The 19,400-nt window shown below is 51.3% G+C and overlaps 7 protein-coding genes across 7 annotated transcripts; 2 read left to right on the forward strand and 5 right to left on the reverse strand.

Moving 5' to 3' along the window:
• Window positions 1-1,115: 1,115 nt before the first annotated feature.
• On the reverse strand, window positions 1,116-1,998 carry LRP88_04467 (SDR family NAD(P)-dependent oxidoreductase; the record flags this gene model as incomplete). Its single annotated transcript, XM_083241040.1, has 2 exons — window positions 1,116-1,578; window positions 1,646-1,998. 2 exons carry the CDS (start codon window positions 1,996-1,998, stop codon window positions 1,116-1,118), a joined length of 816 nt encoding a protein of 271 aa, XP_083102188.1.
• A 508-nt stretch (window positions 1,999-2,506) lies between these two features.
• Window positions 2,507-3,578, forward strand: LRP88_04468 (uncharacterized protein; the record flags this gene model as incomplete). The annotated part of the gene is made up of 5 exons (XM_083241041.1): window positions 2,507-2,606; window positions 2,663-2,973; window positions 3,029-3,139; window positions 3,202-3,502; window positions 3,571-3,578. 5 exons carry the CDS (start codon window positions 2,507-2,509, stop codon window positions 3,576-3,578), a joined length of 831 nt encoding a protein of 276 aa, XP_083102189.1.
• Window positions 3,579-4,396: 818 nt separating this feature from the next.
• Window positions 4,397-5,318, reverse strand: LRP88_04469 (uncharacterized protein; the record flags this gene model as incomplete). Its single annotated transcript, XM_083241042.1, has 3 exons — window positions 4,397-4,480; window positions 4,536-4,624; window positions 4,688-5,318. The coding sequence occupies 3 exons, from the start codon at window positions 5,316-5,318 to the stop codon at window positions 4,397-4,399; spliced, it is 804 nt and encodes a 267-aa protein (XP_083102190.1).
• A 731-nt stretch (window positions 5,319-6,049) lies between these two features.
• Window positions 6,050-7,924, forward strand: LRP88_04470 (sugar porter family MFS transporter; the record flags this gene model as incomplete). The annotated part of the gene is made up of 5 exons (XM_083241043.1): window positions 6,050-6,164; window positions 6,237-7,073; window positions 7,130-7,523; window positions 7,587-7,681; window positions 7,734-7,924. 5 exons carry the CDS (start codon window positions 6,050-6,052, stop codon window positions 7,922-7,924), a joined length of 1,632 nt encoding a protein of 543 aa, XP_083102191.1.
• A 778-nt stretch (window positions 7,925-8,702) lies between these two features.
• LRP88_04471 (aldo/keto reductase) lies at window positions 8,703-9,998 on the reverse strand (the record flags this gene model as incomplete). Its single annotated transcript, XM_083241044.1, has 4 exons — window positions 8,703-9,164; window positions 9,220-9,851; window positions 9,914-9,928; window positions 9,986-9,998. The coding sequence occupies 4 exons, from the start codon at window positions 9,996-9,998 to the stop codon at window positions 8,703-8,705; spliced, it is 1,122 nt and encodes a 373-aa protein (XP_083102192.1).
• Window positions 9,999-10,396: 398 nt separating this feature from the next.
• Window positions 10,397-12,848, reverse strand: LRP88_04472 (uncharacterized protein; the record flags this gene model as incomplete). Its single annotated transcript, XM_083241045.1, has 2 exons — window positions 10,397-11,563; window positions 11,616-12,848. The coding sequence occupies 2 exons, from the start codon at window positions 12,846-12,848 to the stop codon at window positions 10,397-10,399; spliced, it is 2,400 nt and encodes a 799-aa protein (XP_083102193.1).
• Window positions 12,849-13,829: 981 nt separating this feature from the next.
• On the reverse strand, window positions 13,830-15,149 carry LRP88_04473 (uncharacterized protein; the record flags this gene model as incomplete). Its single annotated transcript, XM_083241046.1, has 1 exon — window positions 13,830-15,149. The coding sequence occupies one exon, from the start codon at window positions 15,147-15,149 to the stop codon at window positions 13,830-13,832; it is 1,320 nt and encodes a 439-aa protein (XP_083102194.1).
• Window positions 15,150-19,400: the final 4,251 nt, after the last annotated feature.

Genomic DNA, 19,400 nt, shown 5'->3' on the forward strand with positions numbered 1-19,400 from the left:
GGTCTCTGGTGCTTGTTCTTCCTCTTGAGCCCTCTCAGAAGGCTGAGGGTCTTCTTGGTTGTCACTAGAAGAAGGAGGCGATGCCTCAGTAACACTGGGGCTGCCTTGGTTATCCTGGTCATCTTCGTTCTGCCTGGTGTCTTCGACTGGGGCTGCCCGAGAGCGTGAAGGCTTATCATTGCCACTGCGATCCAGCGAGTGTTGGGCAGTCCTTCGTGCAGCTTTCTTAGGACCTGAATAGGAACAGACGGCACTGATGCGGTCGCATGGCCCACAACGCGGCTTGCCCTCGTCGCACTTGATATGTCGCCGACGGCAGGTCAAGCTGCAAAGTCTTATCAGCGATAGCCCCAGTACGTCATGGCCCTGAAGACGACTCATCTTACCAGCCTGTAGTCCTGCGCAAGCCTTTCCCACGTGACAGCCGGCCTCTGGTGAAGCGACGAGGTTCCTGGTTGTCATCCATGCATAAAGGGAGAGCTGGTGGGTTGCAGCTGAACCAATGGCCTCACTGATACCTGCACTTGTGCGTGGGCGCCGTTTGCCAATGTCGATGGGGAAGTCAGAGGATGGAGCGATGAAGAGCCTTGAGGGCCGAGTCATTGGCCCTGGTACTATTAATAAGTTACTGGAGCTTCTCCGCACGTACCAAAACTGCCTAGAGCAAAATCGGACTAGACCATCGGTTGGTTGGTAGTTCCCCACGGAGGTAAACACTCAAGTCATGGACCCCGGGCTACCCTACGCTACCTTGTCTGTAGCATGAGGCTCGCAACCCCAGGATCCATAACTATCCTATACAGTGTCCCAGGGTAAATCATGTCATTCACGATAAAATACGCATAGAACGTAATAAATTCTCTTTACAGCACTGTTCTGAAAAAGACAATCATCTCCATGACGCCTCAGAGGCTGCGAGGTGAGATAGTTTCACCCAAGGATTCTAGATATTGACTTTTAACTATCAGCGTCTCAAATGAGAGTATTTACTATTTGACAAGAGGATATAAAATTGGATACCAGAAGCAGATTCCTCTTTATGGTCACTTGAATGTCTAATACCATCCTCGCGGCACTCCCTCATTCTCGTAGGTCTAACTTGTGTTGCAATCCCGTTATTGAAGATGTACATACATTCCGCCATCCACAAGTAACTGAGCCCCCGTAACAAAACCACTCATCTTCTCACAAGCCAGGAATACAGCCGGCCCGGCCAAATCCTCGGGTTTCCCGACCCGGCCCCACGGAATGCGGTGCGCCAAGTACTTGCGCTTCTCTTCGTTGGCCATGTCGGCGTCAGCCAGCTGGGTATGGATCGTGCCGGGAAGGAGGGCATTGACTCTGATCTTGTCCTTGGCAAGGGCAATGGCCATGGATTGGGTCATGGATAAGAGAGCAGCCTTTGTCGGCGTGTAGTGCACTTGGAGTCCGCCACCGACAAGTGCGCTGATGGACGAGATGCCGATGATGGAACCTCCATTGCCCTGCTTAACCATCTGTCGAGCTGCGGCCTGGCAAGTGTAAAAGGCGCCGTTGACATTGACCTTCATGGAATTGTCAAACATCTCCTTTTCGATGCTACGACAGAAGACATGGATGATGAGCATCGGTTATGCCGTGTGATAGAAGTGTGGAGAGGACTTACTCGAGAAACTCGCTAGCCTTGAAGATGCCCGCGTTCGCAACAAACACGTCCAAAGCCCCCCATTTCTTGACTGCCTCCGCTACCAGAGCCTTCCCCGTATCTGGATCCGTTACATCTCCAGCAATCTCCAGCAGCTCCCCGGTTGGTGCTCCCTCAGGCGCCTCCCTGCTCAGACGCTTGGCCTCGTCGACAAGACTCCGGCGAAGCGGTTCATCCTTGGAGAGACCGAGATGATTGACAGCTACATTTGCGCCTTGGCGGAGGTACTCAAGGGTGATGGCTCGTCCAATTCCTGTAGTACCGCCTGTGATTGCAGCCGTCTTGCCGGCGAGTAATCGGACAACTGCACTCATGTTTGTCAAACAGGGTGGTGCACAAAGGACGGATGTCTGAGGACAAGAGATGGTTGAGGGTGAGGATAGATGCTACCTATTGATTGGTGACCAGGAGCAGCTTTTCGTATTGCCTTGTCCCTGATAGTCATGAATCGTGCGGCAGCACGAGGAGGGGTCACCCATGGATGATGTGGAGGCGCGGGGTTGTGGAGACATGAGGGCGCCTTTTCCCTCGAGACGAGGGCAGAGCTCATCGTGTTCCCAACGTTCATGGGTCCAGGACAACTTCTTCGCCGATCAAGCCTTAGCCGCAGTAGCTCAAACCACACTTCGGAAGCAGGAATGGCCAACATGACTGCCTTGAGGCCCGCAGTATTGTACCCTGGAGCCGCGGAATCCATCTCCCGATCCTATGTATTGGCCTGCACCTAATTATGGAGACTCGATATATATCTACACGACCGAACGTGAATCCCCTTGCACCATGTCATCCTAGCCTGTACCCAAGATTATAGCAGCAGCAACAATGAGTCCATCAGCGGAGCAAACGACCACGACCACCTCAGCTACGACAGCTGACCAACAGCATCAGACCAAGGTCGCCTTGACTGGCAAGATCATCGCGGGTATGCCCACCTCCTCAAAGAAGCTCTCTGAACCACCGCTAACAAAAACCTGTCAGTCACGGGTGCGAACCGCGGCATCGGCCTCGGTGTAGCAGAGTCCTGCCTCGACAACGACGCCGCCCTCATCTACTCGATCGACTACGCCGAACCCGGCGAGGAGTTTGCGGCCGCCCAAAAGAGATGGCCAGGGAAGCTTAAGGCCATCCAAGCCGACGTCACAAAGGAGGCCACTGTCACTGCCGCCGTTGATCGCATCGTTGAAGAAAGCGGTGCTTTGCATGGCATGGTTGTCAACGCCGGTCGGACGAACCACAAGGCTGCGTTGGATTTCACCGAGGAGGAAATCCATGCCCTTTTCAATATCAACGTGTGTATATCAATCTGCTTCTTACCTTGGGTGCGATGCTCACCAATGTCACCAGCTCTTTGGTGCCTTCTACTGCGCCCGAGCCGCCGCCCGGGCTTACATCAAGCTCGGTATCAAGGGTGCTGTTGTCTTCACCGCCTCGATGGCTTCCTACCGCCCCAACAAGGTCAGTCACATCCCGTCATCCGCAGTCAGGTCTGGCATGGTCGCTAACTGCCCAATCTTCAGCGTGTGCCTTCGGCTCCGTACGGCGCGACCAAGGCCGGTGTTCGAAACATGACCCACACGCTCGCGATGGAGTGGGCGAAGTATGGTATCCGCGTCAACTCGGTGTCTCCTGGTCTGGTTGAGACGGCCATGACCTACTGGGTACCTCAGCAACCTGACTGGGAGCAGCAGCTCAAGTACTATGGCGGCATGCCGCGGCTTGCACAGATCCAGGAGCTCGGCGGTGCATATGTGTACCTGCTCAGTGACGCCGCAAGTTATACGACATCTATTGACATTCCTGTCAACGGTGTTATTGGAAGTAAGTGCCCAGTCGAATGGCTGGATCACCCAAGAATAGTTGAACAGCAGTAGCTAACAATTTCTCAGTTTGCTAATCAAGAAATGACGAAGAACATCTGTCATTGTGGTAGATAGCACAGTGGAAGGAACCTGATAGATGTCCAAGCAAATAAAAATGTGTCTTCTCTTCACTGTGCAATCCAATATCATTCCACGAACCAAGTTGGCTCCTTGGATACTTCCTTTGTCGTCCGCCCATTTGCGTAAATGGGAAAAGCCACGTTCATGCACATAAAACCCACGAAAAAGGGCCCAAAATCAGCTATGACTGTAAACCGCTATCTAATGCAGCTAGGCATGAGTCTTCGACTGCAGGCAGCAGAAGGTTAAAAAAGGCCACTGTGTTAGCATTGGGTCATGATACTATGATGTGTTGATAATGTGTTCTTTATTATAGTTGAAGCCCAGCCCTTGATTGGTTAACTGAGCCAGAAGATCGTAAACCGCTATCGTATTATTTGTTATAGTCGAGGCCCAGCCCTCGATGGGATAACTGAGGAATAGATAGTCCGTAAACTTCTCTCTGCCCACTTGCCCACTTGCAATTAAGGGCATCCACCACAACTCCTGGTCAGTCTGCAACTGACATCTGTCTCGTGTTGCCACAGGAACGATACTACCGAACGCCATGACTGCGGTCAAGTCTTGACACGTTTGTTTCTTGGGGTTGTGGGTTACATGTTGGGTTGACTGGGGAAATGTCCTTGGCAAAATTCAGCAGCCACACTGGCTTGTCACGAAATGACCGAGGACAGGGAAAGCATGGTTGAACATGGTGATGCAGATGGGTTCGTATCCAGTCTGTTTCTCATCTTAGGTGCTAGCTATCCTTTTACCCGCGAGGAAAAATAATCTATGGTAAAGTAAAGCCTCCGTCAATTATCACATTCGAGCCCGTCATGTATGTTGAAGCATCACTAGCCAGGAACGTGTACAACTGTTTCAATTTTGTTAGCTTCACCAAAAGCTCGAAGATAGGAGAGGGATCTTACGCCTTTCAGCTCCTGGGGAAGACAAGTGCGGCCGCCTGGAATCATGCTTAGCCATTTCGCCATCAGCTCCTCTGGCTGGGTCGTAATCACTGGCTGACGTCAGTATCATTCAAGACGGAGTTGAATTAAAACCATCAAGCTCGGCTACTTACTCTCCGTGTGTACGTATCCTGGGGAGACACAGTTAATCCGGGCAAAGTCAGCCCACTCGACAGCGAGCGACTTGGCGAGTAGTAAGGCCCCTGCCTTGGATGCGTTGTAGGCGGCCTGTGTTTGGGGAACATTAACCAGGCCTGCGCTCACAGACACCGTGATGATGAGGTTGCCTTTGCCCTGCTGCTTGAAGATCTTGCCCGCTGGGATGGCCGTCCACATGACACCGTCGTAGTTGACCTTGTTGATGAAGTCCCATGTTTCTTCCGTGTACTTGAGCGACTTGACATTCTGGCAGACACCTGCGTTGGCAACCATGATGTCAAGCCTGCCTCCTCCAAAAGAGCTGACAACCTCTTGGATTGTGTCTGCTATCCTTACCCGGTCTGTCACGTCAGACTGGTATGCCTGGACCCTTTGACCGGTCTTTGCGCTAATCTCAGAGGCCACTTCATGTGCATTTGTGTTGGTGTGGTAGATGAAAGCAACATCTGCCCCAGCTTCGGCGAGCGCGGTGACGACTTGGCGGCCGATGCCCCTGGAGCCCCCTGTGACGATGGCGATCTTACCGGCAAGGGAGAACTGGGAGAGGACTGGGGCGTCCGGATTCTCCGGTAGATTGAGAGGCATGGTGACGGTTGCTGGGAAAGATTTCAATCGTGCGTCAACTTTGGTTGATGGTCAAGATTGTACGAGGAACAACTGAAATATCTGAATCCTCCAAACCCTTTTCCCCCGAAGTTATATATACTAAGCTCTTAATAAAGCATAGACAATTGACAATGCCCCGATTGCAGGAAGCTTGCCTGAGCTTGTTGGGAGTTCCCATCCCACCACCTGAGCCGTGGAGTAAATTCAACATCATGTGGTGGTCCTCGTCCGTCGGCAAGAGGGAATGGCCTTGGCGAGCACAATAACCTTACTACCACGCTAACCTCTCCACATTCTGCTTTGCGCTAGCCTTGGCAACCCGGGGCTGGTTCATGCTGCTCGTCTCGAGGGAATGACTGCCCAATGCACGGACAAGACCAGGCATCGGATGGCGAGCTGGCATGAACCGTGCTGTTGTTTCTGGAAGCGCTAGGTGGTCACTCGGAAATGCCCTCCGGATCCAAGTCCCAGACCCCAGCTTTGAATACCTATAGCGTGACATCAATCCGGGGACCCCGGATCACAGGAAACATCGTGTCAATTCCCCCGTATCCTCAGAATCCTAGCTTCGAGGAGTGGCGCGGGATGTCGTTCATGGTCTCACGAGCCCTATATATGTCTGCGATCCAACTTCCTCCGCTTCAAAGTTCATCTGCATTCGCCAACCTCCATGTTCTAAACCATCGCATTCCATACAAAGACACACTCCAATGGCATTCCTCACAGTAGACCAGACCCGGTCGTGGATGGTGGCAGCCCACCTGCGGAAACGATCGCTGCTGGTGGCTGTCAACGCGCTGGCTGGCATGTCCATTTTCTTCTTCGGTATGTTCAAAACGTCCATCTATATCTGCAAGACTCCCAGCGACAGTTAGTAACCATACTTGAGCTATATAGGTTATGATCAGGGACTCATGGGAGGTGTGAACCAGAGCACCGACTATATCCGTCGCATGGGCCTTGGACATCTCGCCGAAGATGGGAGCCCTGTGATCACCAAAACTCTTCTTCAGGGAGGCATCATGGCCATATTTTATCTTGGCACACTCGTCGGCTGTCTCGCCGGTGGTTCTTTTGGTGATCGATACGGCCGAATTGGAACTATCGGTCTTGGGGCAGCTTGGGCCATCTTCGGTGCTGCTCTTCAGTCGTCTGCCATGAATCCATCATGGATGCTCGGTTCTCGGTTCGTGAATGGCATCGGAACCGGTATCTTGAACGGTATCGTCCCAGCTTGGGCCTCGGAACTCTCCGACTACACCAGCAGAGGCACCTTCATCGCTATGGAGTTCACACTCAACATCTTTGGTGTCGTTGTGGCTTATTGGCTTGCCTATGGCGTGAGCTTCATCGACAACGGCGAGTCTGAGATCCGTTGGCGCTTTCCAATTGCATTCCAGATCCTCCCATTGTTATGCCTCCTTGCGGGATGCTGGACCTTCCCCGAGTCCCCTCGATGGCTCGTTAAAGCTGGCCGCAATGAGGAGGCACTTTACATCCTAGGACGCCTTCGGGGCACGGAGGGTGAAGATGCAGGCGTTGCCGAGACCGAGTGTAACGATATCCGGAGGGCCATTGAGCTTGAGAGGAGCTCTGAAGCCACGTCCTACATCCATATGCTCTTTGGCTGGAAGTCGGGCAAACTTCATACAGGTCGCCGGGTGCAGCTGGTCATCTGGCTCCAAATTATCCAGTGCTGGACTGGAATCGCCGGTGTGACCATGTACGGGCCGAGTAAGTTCTCGAGAAACTCCCCGCTTCTGTGCCGGTTGCTGACAATAACCCTTTAGCGATTTTCCATATTGCCGGCTTTGGTCCCAGCAAGACACAGTGGGTTGCCGGCCTCAACAACATCTTCTACATGTTTGCAACCTTGATCTGCGTGTACACCATTGATCGCATCGGGCGCCGATGGACCCTCTACTGGGGCTCAGTTGGACAAGGGATCGCCATGTTCCTCGTCGGTGGACTCTCCCGTGGCGGCCTCAACGCGAGAGCAGATGGCAATATCGACACTGCTAATCAATGGGGTGCTGCCGCTGCGTCCATGGTCTATCTGTATACCTTCATCTTTGGCGCTACCTGGCTTACGGTTCCCTGGCTCTACCCGGCCGAGATCTTCCCTATCCATATTAGAGCAAAGGGGAATTCGTGGGGCGTTGTTGGATGGAGTATTGGAAACGGGTGAGTACTTCAGCATGCGATTGTTTACCTTGTACCTGCGTTGTGTGGCTCACAGCTCCCTAGGACACTCACTCTCCTACTCCCATACATTGTCAGCGCCATTAACGAGAAGATGATGTACATCTTTGCCGTTGTCAACGTCCTCAGTATCCCCATCGGTATGTTTCAATCCCAAAAACGCAGGGGGCCCCGTATGCTAATGAACAATAGTCTATGCCCTGTATCCCGAGTCCAACCAGCGCACACTGGAAGAAATGGATCTCCTGTTTGCAGCTCCAACTCCTTGGGCATGGGACGCCGAGAAGACTTTCGCGAGGCTCAAGGAGGAAAGAGATGCAGCTGGCGAAGGGGTCAAGGGTAAGAACAGCGAAACCCCTGCCGAGTTTGTGGAGAGTGTGTGATAGATTCATGAGAGTGGCCAAGTTGGATATGCGGCTAGGAATGGCCAACTGATGTCAAGGGAGAAGGACGAGACAGAGTGGCCTGATGCTTCCTTTCAGTGTTACACTTTTTCGCTGGGATATATGACTAAATCTTTTCTCCATGTTGCTCGTGAGTCAATATGCTTTGTGTTACCACTACCTAAGTCTCTCTAGCACTCTCGCGACGTAATAGCAGTTTCCTGCTCCTTTGTAACTTGAGTTGCAAATTCGCGCCTTGATAGGCGTGATCTATCTGTCACAAAAACAGGTCGCTATGAACGCTCTTTCTTATTATTGTGTTCAGTGAAGAGTCCACGAGAGGCCGTCAGCCGCAACAGCAAGATATATAGTTATTAATACATGACGACATCAGAATTTTGAATGCTCTTCTCAACCAATGTTAACACCATTGTCTTTAGCCTTTTCAGTTATAGCCTGCTTTACAATATCTCGGAAGCTACTTACCTCGTCGTTCTTGGGTTTCTCCCCAGACGATAAAACTTCACAAGTACTAATGGCCAAGATCACTGACTTCCCGGTCTTTGGCTACTTTTATCCATTCTCCTAGAATTTTGCGCATGAGTTAACTCCAAGGCAAGGTCAGATCCTCCTCAAACACGCTCAACCACGTATGCAGTGCGTGATGTGATATGTGTATTGCTAACAATACTTCAGAGCTACTAAAGTTATCCCAGCTGTTCCTCGCTACTTGTCGAGTTTCCTGCCGTCCTTGATCTCCACTGTTTCCATCACCAAATCAATGAGTTCGCCCGTCCTTTGTCCCCTCAATACCTTCGAGATCAGCGTACAGCCTCCATTGGTAGTCAAGACTAGGGTCGTTGAACCGCGCCTTGATATCCAGCTCCTCAATCGCCTTGATGTCCTCGGCATCGAGCTTGAAGTCGGCCTCGACATTTTCCTTGATCTGCCAGTCGATGGTGCTCTTCGGAATAACGGAACGGCCGTTGTTGACACCCCACGCCAACACGATTTGGACTGCGCTCTTCCCGTACTTGCGCCCAAGGTCCTGGAGAAGAGGCTGGTCAATGACTCTCTTCATGTGAGAGACTTCTTTGCTCCATCCCGTCGCGCGATAGAAGTCATTCATGTTTCCCAGCGGGCTGAACTGCACGACATGAATACCCTGCGAGCGAAGCCACTGGTTGAAACCCTTCTGTTGTAGATAGGGATGGACCTCCATTTGGTGAACGGCCGGGACCTGAGCACCCAGATGTTAGCCAAGGATCTCTCTATGGAGTCGCTGTAGAACATACCACTGAGCACTCTCCAATGATTGTCTCGAGCTCTGCTTTACTGAAGTTGGAGACGCCGATGGCCCTCGTCTTGCCTGTCTTGACAAGCTTCTCCATAGCCTTCCAAGTGCCCACAAACGTGGTTTCGCCATGGATCATTTTACCATTGCCGTCTCTGGGGAACCGCTCCTCGCCCCTAGCAAAAGTACAGGGATAGTGCATCATGAGCAGGTCGACATACGGCGTATCAAGATCTGCCAGTGACGCATCCAGAGCCCTTTCGACGTCATCCGGGTGGAAATCATTGCACCACAGCTTGGTACCAAGAAAGATCTCCTCGCGCGAAACTCCGCTCTTCTTGATGCCTCTTCCAACCTGCTTTTCTACATCGTACACCCGTGCAGTGTCGATGAGTCGCAGGCCCGCCTTGAGAGCTCGCGACACGGCGTCCTCTTGAGCATCTGGATCTTGGAACGTTCCGAAACCAATAGCGGGAATTGAGGCGCCTGTGTTGAGCTTGAAGCGTGTCTGTTGGGTCATGATGCTTCTAGTTTGTTGATGGCGTGGGCAAGCAAGGCCAGTCCAGGTGGCCCGTCGCAGGCGGGCAGCCGTGAAGCGCCGAAGCAGAGACGTGGTGGAATGCATGGTGGTACCTGGCTGATTATTCCCGGTGCCAATGGTGTTGCAATAGATGCGTCGTCTTCTGATTTCTAACCTAGCACGAGGGAGTCTCTTATGGGCTCAGCTCATGCCGCGCGGGGGGAGTCATGGCACTGGCCTGGCTAACCTGGCAAGCTCATACTCCCTCGACACGATACGGTAACAGTCTGTGGGGTAGACTAGCTAACTGTGTCAGAGTTTGGGCCGGGCGTTTGTCCCCCGTGACGAGGGATAAGCTGTGTTTAGTGGGTATGGGCTTCGCAGCTGGTTGGGTAACTTGAAACAGAGGACTCTGACACTAGTTCAGGTATAACTACAGTATATATAGGTATGGCTTAATGTGTTTTAAAGCATTGGGCTTGGAGGCATTGGGTTCCAATGTGGTTATGTATTGACTTAAATTTAACAAATATTTACAATCCTTATTTGACCAAATGGTTTCAGGTCTATCGATACAGTGAACTCTAATATCTACTTCACGAAATCCATATATCGCCGGTAGAGAACATCAAGCTTGGCTGACGAACCATGCCTTTCCCTACCAGTGACGGTGTCGGAGTGATCGTCGACGTCTACGACCTCCGCAGCCAGACGTCTTGGTCGCAGCGGAAGGAGTTGTGACAGACGAAACAGTTCCACCAACGGTGCCAGATGAAGCAGTGCCGTTTGTGGGAACGGTAGGTGTGACGACTGTTCCACCTCGGTTGATGATCTTGTCCGCAGCGTGCTCAGCGACCACCATGACCATGGCCTGGGTGTTACCCGTTGGAAGATCAGGGTGAATACTGGCGTCAACAACGAAGAGGTTATCAGTGCCCCAGACCTTGGTGTCGACATCCACAACACTGGAGCCGTCGTTCTCGGTGCCCATCTTCGCAGTTCCAACAAAGTGAGAGCCAGTGGTGTAGTCGGAGATGATGGACTCAGCAGTTGTGTTTGAGGCGATGGTCAGGGTGCTGTTGGGCTTCTGGGCGTAAGAGATGAGCTGGTTGAGGAAGGTGATGATAGCTTCCTTGTCACCCTCGGTCTTCAGATACGGCTCCGAGATAAGCTTGGTAGCTCCAGCACTGGTCATGCCCAGGGATCCAGTCGAAGTGGCACCGTGAGTCAGGTAAATCTTCATCTTAACGGTATCGTTGGAAGGGGCGTTGCAAGTTCCCTGAACATATCGCTCGATTCCGTCGGCCTCGCTCTTGACGGAAGACCAGAAGATGAGTCGTTGACCAGACTGTGCCATCAGACCTGATCCCTGAGCGTAAAGGTCAATGTTGGTCTGGCTAGGGTCGGTGAACTCCGTGCTGGGCAGAGCCGCGAGGGGCTGCTTGGTCTTGAACGTGGCAGTGAAGATGGGGTGGTCCATGAGGTGCTTTCCAACGGGCAGGTTGATCCAGTCATTCTTAGCGGGCAGGGTGATGCGGGTGGTGCCGTTGGAGACGGTGGCGATCTGATCCGAGGGGCCGATTCCACTGTTGATAAGGACTCGAGGCGTAGAAAGGGCACCGGAGGCGAGGATCACGGCACCGTTGGCCTTGAGGTTGATGATCTGGCGGGTGGTAGGTCCAGTCTCGACTTCGACGCCGGTGACGGTGCTGCCCTCTCGGATAACGCGGAGAACCTTGGTGTTGAGCTGAAGCTTGAAGTTGGGAAGAGCCTGAGCGAGGGGGAGGTAGTCACGGACAGGGCCAGCACGCAGACCATTGTTAACCTGTACAATGTTAGTGTTTGCTCTTGTGGATACAGTGCCATTAATTACTCACCATGATAGGCGGGTGAGTAAAGACGGACCGCTTCTTGTCCGACTGCTCAATGCCGTCAACCTCAACAAAGTTGTTCCCAGAGAGCCACTTGCTCAGCACATTCCAAGCTCCTTGGTCCACCAACTTGCCGTCCTTGGTTGGGGATGTAGTACCGGGCGTGCGCTCGTACAGCTTCTCAGCTGAAGCCTGGACGTCTTCCCACTTCCAGCCCGTGGGCCACTTGTCGTCGAAGTCGACGGGCTGGGGCCTAACAAACATCATGGCGTTGATGGAAGTCGAGCCTCCAAGGATGCAGCCAGCCATGCTTGCAGTGTCGGTGCAGTAGGCGCTGGTATCAGCGGCAGTGGTGAGGTAGTAACCCATTCCAGGAACATCGTACTGGGTCACGGTGTCATTCCAGTCCATGACAGCACGGCCACCGGAGGAGTAGAAAGAAGCCTTGCCACGCTCGAGGAGGAGGACGGACTTCTTGGACTCTGCCAACCTCTCGGCAACGATCAAGCCAGCAGCACCGGCACCTGCCACGATGTAGTCATAGGTTGCGTTGGAGACGATGGTGGTAACATTGCCAGCGGAGCCACCACCGGTGCTGGGGCCGGTGTTGGATGTGCCATCAGAAGCAAGTTCGGTCCAGGAGCTGAACTTTGATGACTTGGCGGCGGCGAGGTCCAGAGAGAAACCACCAAAGCCGGCGCCGTGGTAGTTGAGCGCACCGTCGGCGGACTTGGGGCTGGAGAGGGCAGTGTCGCTCACAGCAAATCCCAAGATACCAGGGGAATCGCTTGCCTTGAATGACGAGCCGTCGTCCTTGATGCAGCCTTTGCACAGAAAGGTAAAGGTGAAGGAAGATGCTCCCACAGTGGTTCCCTTCTCAATGGGCGAGAGGACAACAGAGCTATCGTCGAGGACGTCAGGGTTGGAGTATCCACTGGCCTTTCGCAATGACGAGACAACGGCGTCGCCGTTGGGCCACGCTACGATGAGAATCTTCTTGGCCATAGACGAACCCAGAGACATGGAAGCATAACCTTGGGTGATGGGGGCAGAGAACATGCCGATGAAGTCGGTGGTGGGGTTCTCGGGGAGGGCAATACCAAAGGTGGCGTTGCTCTTGGGGTCGGTCCATGACTGGAACGTGATGCCAGAGTTGGCGTCGGTATAGGCGGTTGACTGGGCCTGGGCGAATCCAGTCAGCAGCAGAGCCGCTGATGAAAGGAGAAACTTGAACTGCATCGTGTCTGGTGGCGAGAGAGTGTCTGGCTTAAAGGGGAAAAGAGTGACGAATAAGGAACGTATGTGCTGGTGAATGAATCTCTACCAGCGAGAAAAGAACGTGGAAATACAAGCAACCAGTGCTAAAAAGGAATGAAGGGCAAGCCAGGCCAGAATGAAGTGAGCAAGCAAACTACCTAATGCAACGGAAGAGCAGCATGCCCTGTATTATATAAATTCTAGAAGCAATTCCCTATTCTTGGCCAACGGCACTTCAATCCCGAATTTTCGGGTTGTCATCCTGAACACGAAACAAGGACCCAATGGCGTTGACTCGAAATCGACCATATCCCGACTCCTTGTTTCAGCGACGGTGGAACATTATATCCACAAACTCTTCGGAGAAACTCAGCACGAGATTCTCCGTGCCCAATGCCCCATGGTAATATCCTCGCGACAAGGAGGAACGGCGTAAGCCTTTATCGCGGAGCCATTATTGGTGCCGAGGTTGGTGGACCTCGTTACAGGCACAAGAAGGCCAAACCAGCTTGGGCCTCATGGCATGATGGAGGAATTGTATATCTGAAACCAGTTTATCTACGCATCTCGAGTGGAGAGGATAAAACTTTTCCCTGGGCTCGTGCACGGTATTTCCAGCAATCAGGGTTCTGTGTTTGGATTCGCGTAGCATAAAGGGCCGTTTACATGGCTGACCCTAGGTTAATTTATCACGTTTCAGGGATGCTACGTACGCGTCATCCGGCAGTCACGTGTGTGCCTGAACCTGGAGAGGGTTGATAAATTTTGCAAGGCAGATACCTCGACGTCTGTAGTCTTAAACCCTGGGCTTGCGTGCGTTTTAAGCAGAAAACCCTTTCACTTCGATAACATTGTCGCATTCTGCATTTGAGTCCTTGGTCAGGTTAACTAGGTACTTGATCTACACACCGTTGATAAACACCCGCGTAATAAGAAACATGATTGCACGTCAAATTGTTATAATCAGATCAGGTTAAACACACTCTCCTCGCCATCCTTCAATTTCAGTATGTCCGCATACAGGCTCAGAGCAACCTTATGAGCAACAAAAGAGCTCCCATTGACTGGTGTCCAACCATCCAGATGAGGTCCTTCACTCTTGTGCGGGATCTTGAGGCACTGGATCTGAGCTGCGCCAACCCGGCGATAATCGCCTGTTTTCCCTATTGCAGAAACCAGGATGGCGACTATCGCCGCGTGGCTCGCGTACAAGGGAACAAACCACAGATTTCCATTCCCGATCAGACGCTTAATGTCAGACTTGGGTTTGTCCGGGTCCAGGCGCGTAGATTCAGGACTAGGGCCTTGTTCAAACTCGTGCCCGCGCACTTTAAACTTTCTGGCCACATTTCCTGACTTCTCATAGATGACTCTTGTAACTTGTAGCCGCAGCCCTTTCAATCGAATGGCTCCGTGGGCAACCAATGCTGAGCTTCCCACGCTACCGGAAGCTGGCATGCCCAGAACGCTGGCAAACTCAGTAAGTTTGTCAGCCCAAGGAATCTCAGGATAGAAGCATATCTCCCCATCCAGGGAGAGCCATGACCAGCTGGGAGCGCGGGTTGCTGTCTCGCTGACTGGGGTCAGTCCTTTTCTGTACTCGGTAAGGAACCAAGCCAGGTCGGCCAGGAAGATGCTCTGCAATGCACCGGCAATGTACTCGTCTTTCCGGCGAGCTTCTATCATCTTGGCGACATCTGCAAAAACCACCAACTTGTCCGAGGGAAACGTGAGAGAACAAGCCGAGTACTTTGAGACCAGGTCGTGCCAAACTCGACAGAAATCGGCCTGCTTAGTACTCTCCTTTGGGAGAGTAACGGCGACGTGCACCTCCTTCTTCGAAAGCATTCCCATGCCCCTGGGCAAGCCGTGAGGAAACATCTCCAGCGCATCCAGTCCATTGCACTCCGAGGCCAGCTGCCGCTTACCAAAGTGTAAAACTCTCGGGGCAAGAAACCGTTCTTGGAAGACCCAGCCTCTGCCCATCAACGGAGCTTCAAGGGCCTCATCCGCCCAAACGTCTCCATCTACCACGTAGTCTTTCTTCAGCGGCCCATCACATTCCACTTCAAGCTGGCATGGATAAGTGTTGTCCAACGATCTGGGGGCGAAGAGCGGGGGGTCATTGCCTTCGGTTGCATAGGACGCTGACAAGTTAAGGTATGAGTGAGCATACACATTGCCCATCTGCAAGGCCTCAACCTTCCAGTCTCCACACTCTTTGTCTTGCTTGATGCACAGCGAATCGACCCACAGATATCGAACATTGAGCTTGCGAGTCATGTCGATTGCATCTTGGAAAACTCGTGGCAGTGCCGAAATGTCGATAGACGCCTTAAAGCGGCCTTCTGACTGAGAAGTGAGCTGCTCATAGACATGTTTCCCCCATCTGTGACTCAGTGTCATGTACGGTCCGGTAGGTGAGGTCTCTTTGGCGATGATGAGTTTCATGGTGACTCCTGGCGTCCCCAGATCCAACAGTCTGGTTGGGTACCAGATTTGATGGGATAAGACGCAATTTTTATGGTCTTTCTCGCATCCCTTGATCCATTCACGGACCCTTTCAATATCCACGCCGGGTGGGCTCTTCTGGTTGACATACATATCCGGGCCCTGAAAATCTGCGCATTGCTTAGCTACCGTTCTCATTATCGACATCTGTTACGCCAGGAGTTTTACCTGTATCTCTGAGGAAGTTTAGCTGGATTTCATATCCAGCTTCTTCGCCGTCAAGGCAGCGCCATAGGAACATGCTACTGATGCGAAGTTTGCGCCGGCCGATACTGTTAGCGGGGAGATCCTCTTCCATGTCAACAGAACTAGGATCAGAGGATCCATCTCCAATCAAAGCGCATGTTTCGACCCGGAATACATTCGTCAAAGGGCCTTGAAACCACGCTTGCCAAGATTCGTCATCGTCATCCTTCAGCCAGTTGGCGAACTTGGCGCAGATCCAGCAACTCTGTACTGCAGCTGCATTGTACGATGGATAAGTCGCTTCAGTGCTGCGCTGGGGTTCAAGTCCGTCAAGTCTGAGATATAACGCGACGACCACGTTGCTGCAGGTGGTACAAATCGCCATTGTAAACTCAATAGGCTGTAGAGGGAGGCAAGTGTAAATCCAAACCGCAGTTGGGATCTGCAAGGCTTTTATCGTTGGTTGGGTTAGGACTAAATCCGCCTTGTCAGCCATGCATTGTGCCTAATGGGGTGGCATGCATGTAAATTCTCCCTTTGTCATTCCATTTGTATTTTGTCTCAGAGGGTACTTATTTGTTGTTGCTAAGTTGATCTGGCAGGGAAGCATTAGCTATACTATTAACAACACGAGTAAATATTATCTTTATACGACAAGTCTAAGATACCTTTTATTAGGCTCTAGTCTGGGGTGCTCTCAAGGTGCTAAGACTAACGTACATGATAAGCGAGCGGCGCAGACAAGCGAGCGGCGCACTTTTCCCTCCTACACCTAACTTTCCACTTCATCAATCAAATTTTCGCCACTAAGTATGTCGCAATCAAATACTGAGGCAAATACCCTTCTTGCCCTTCAAGCCCTCCAAAATGATCTAAAATTAAGTCTCCGGCGGGCTTCTAGTATCTATGGGGTCAAGGAGCAGAGGCTACGTCACCGGCAGAATGGCATTCAATCTCGACGCGATACTATTCCCAACTCGCGGAAACTATCCGACCTGGAAGAATAGGTCGTTGTTTAGTTCATTCTTGACCTAGATTCGCGAGGATTTCCCCCGCGGCTGCGTGGTATTGAAGAAATGGCTAACTGACTGCTCGCTGACCGCGACGCGTCACCCGTCGGCAAGCGCTAGGCTTCTAACTTCGTTAAGCGATATAATAAGCTTAAGACGCGGTTTTTTTATAGATATAATTACTAGAGGGCTAAATGCGAAAATCTAGCCGAGATTTAAAAGTGGTTTAAGCTCGTGGAGAATATAATCGCGAAATATGGTATCAACCTTGCCGATATCTATAACTTTGATGAGGTTGGCTTTCTAATGGGCATCATTGCAAGCGGAATAGTTATCATGGGCGCAGAAAGGCGTGGAAACCCGAAATCAATCCAGCCTAGAAACCGGGAATGGGTTATAGCTATTTAGGCGATTAATATGGAAGGCTAGGCGATCCCGCCATTCATCGTGGTTGCAGGCCAATATCACCTCGCCAGCTGGTACCAAGAAAGCAACCTCCCGGGCGATTGGGCTATTGCGACGACTCAAAATGGCTGGACCGATAATAATATAGGTCTCGAATGGCTAAAGCACTTTGACCGGCATATAAAGGCCCGATCAACCGGTCGCTATCGTCTTTTAATCCTCGATGGGCACGAAAGTCACCACTTAGTTGAATTTAAAAAATATTACGAAGATAATCATATCATTACGCTTTATATGCCAGCTCATTCGTCTCATCTGCTCTAGCCTCTTAATATCAGATGCTTTGGACCGCTTAAGAAGGCCTACGGTCGGCAAATAGAGCATCTGATCAGATGCTCTATAACCCACGTTTCTAAGACCGAGTTCTTTCTAGCCTTTTACGCCGCCCACCAGGCCATAATAACAGAGAGCAATATCAAGGGGGGTTTTAGAGGGGCTAGGCTTATTCCTTTAGACCCGGAAAATATCATATTAAAGCTTGATGTGTAGCTATAGACTCTAATACCCGTTGAAGAGGAGGCTAGCCTTCTTGACCCTTGGGTCTCAAAGACCCCAAAGACCGTCCTTAAGACTAGTTCTTAGTCTAAATACCTTAAAAGACGAGTTAAGAGATATCAGAGCAGCTCTCTAGCATCTATTTTAGAGGCTATTAAGTTATTTTCTAAGGGAACAAAGGCAATAATATATTAAATAGCACTATTAAAGTCTAAGAATTAGATCCTTTAACAGGCAAATAAGACCCTTAGTAAGCGGCATAAAGCAAAAAGAACCCGCCTATAGAATAGAGGGAAGATAACTATAGATAAGGGAAGAGAAGCAATTAATCAAATGGACATTAATACGCAGGGAGTGGCCGAATCGTCGAGAAGTAGTGGTTAAGTAGAGTCGGCGCGAGCGAAGGAAAGGCATTATAAAACATACAGAAAGACCGGTCATAATACAAGAACATATCAGATAGTTATTAATACATCTAGGTAATAGTATAGTGATTTACTTTAATTGATTAAATGCTATGTTATGTTATTATTTGAGTTCTTATATTGAAGGTTAGGAAAAGTGCGCCGCTCGCTTATCTGCGCCGCTCGCTTATCATGTACGTTATATATATATTAGCTAGCTTATAGACCAGTACTGGTATTAAAGTGTACTAGCCTAAAGAATATACTATTTTATACTTTTATCTCATCGTATGCACTTATGGTTAATCCTTTACTTCAACTACGAGCGCCTATCATCTCTCCGTACTTTATGTTAATCCTAACTTAGTACCTGATGAACATGCATCACGTGAGTTTTGTGCCTTAAGCGAGATTTCATCTCACCCCGCTAGTGGGGAACAATCTTGGCTTCGCCGAGCGGCAATCTAGCATCAGGGGCTTCCTGAATCAGTGGAGCGGGGATCCTATTATCCAAATGTCAGACCATCTGGCTACCGGTACTACTTGGCTCGACACGGTACTATCAGGTCGGGACAACCGCCCGGGCGGCAGATCCGAGCCCACATTCCAAGCGCCGTCGACTTCAGCCACCGACACCCGAATCATCCCAGGCAAGGACTGATGATGGCACTCTCGTTGCCTCCGGATTAGAAGGACCCACTCAGCACCTCCCCGACACTCATGAAGAGCCCCAGACGTCTCATAGCAGCGACCGCCAGCAGACAGCACCAAGGGAGCCAAGCTCTCCACCCCCTGCGCTGCCAAGGGAGGATGATCAGCCGGAAATATCAGACGAGACCTCCTCCATAGGTAGCGTGGATGATGACTGGTTTGGGGTAAAGGAACGTGAACTCGACAACGACAGGCCCTTGGGGAGATTGTTTCTCCGGCAGAAGTGCGCAAGATCGTTAACAAACATGCCGAATGTTACAACATCGGGTACAGCATAACTGACCTAGACATGGGAGTCAATAGCCGGGTTCTTGACTTAGCCTTTGAACGACCGGATGGCTACCTCACTGTGTCGAATTCTCTTTGGATGTGAGAACCCCCCGTGCCTCAATGACCTTGTCACGTATCTGACTGTCTTATGTTGTCTAGCTCCAAGGCATCTATTGATGCCGCCTACAGTACATCATATTATTGCGATGAACAAGTCGACTTCTGCATCTACTTAGAACTCGGAAGCGAGCTCTATGCGAAGGAAAGAAATGAAACTGATCGACTTTATGACAATCGTACGCATATTAATCACACGAGTTTTGGACCCCTTGACGATTTCCCACTGGCCCTCAGCATCAACACCAAGGGGGATCGCTGGAGCCTTTGGAGGTGGGAGTCTGCACGGTGGGCGTGTCTAAAAAACCTGGTGAAGGTTTGCACGGCGGATGTTGGGGAAACAGACCCGAAGCCCAGCCTGCCTG

The sequence above is a fragment of the Fusarium phalaenopsidis genome, assembly GCF_050370095.1.
Source record: "Fusarium phalaenopsidis strain FUZ10S chromosome Unknown contig_32292, whole genome shotgun sequence".
Taxonomy (NCBI): domain Eukaryota; kingdom Fungi; phylum Ascomycota; class Sordariomycetes; order Hypocreales; family Nectriaceae; genus Fusarium; species Fusarium phalaenopsidis.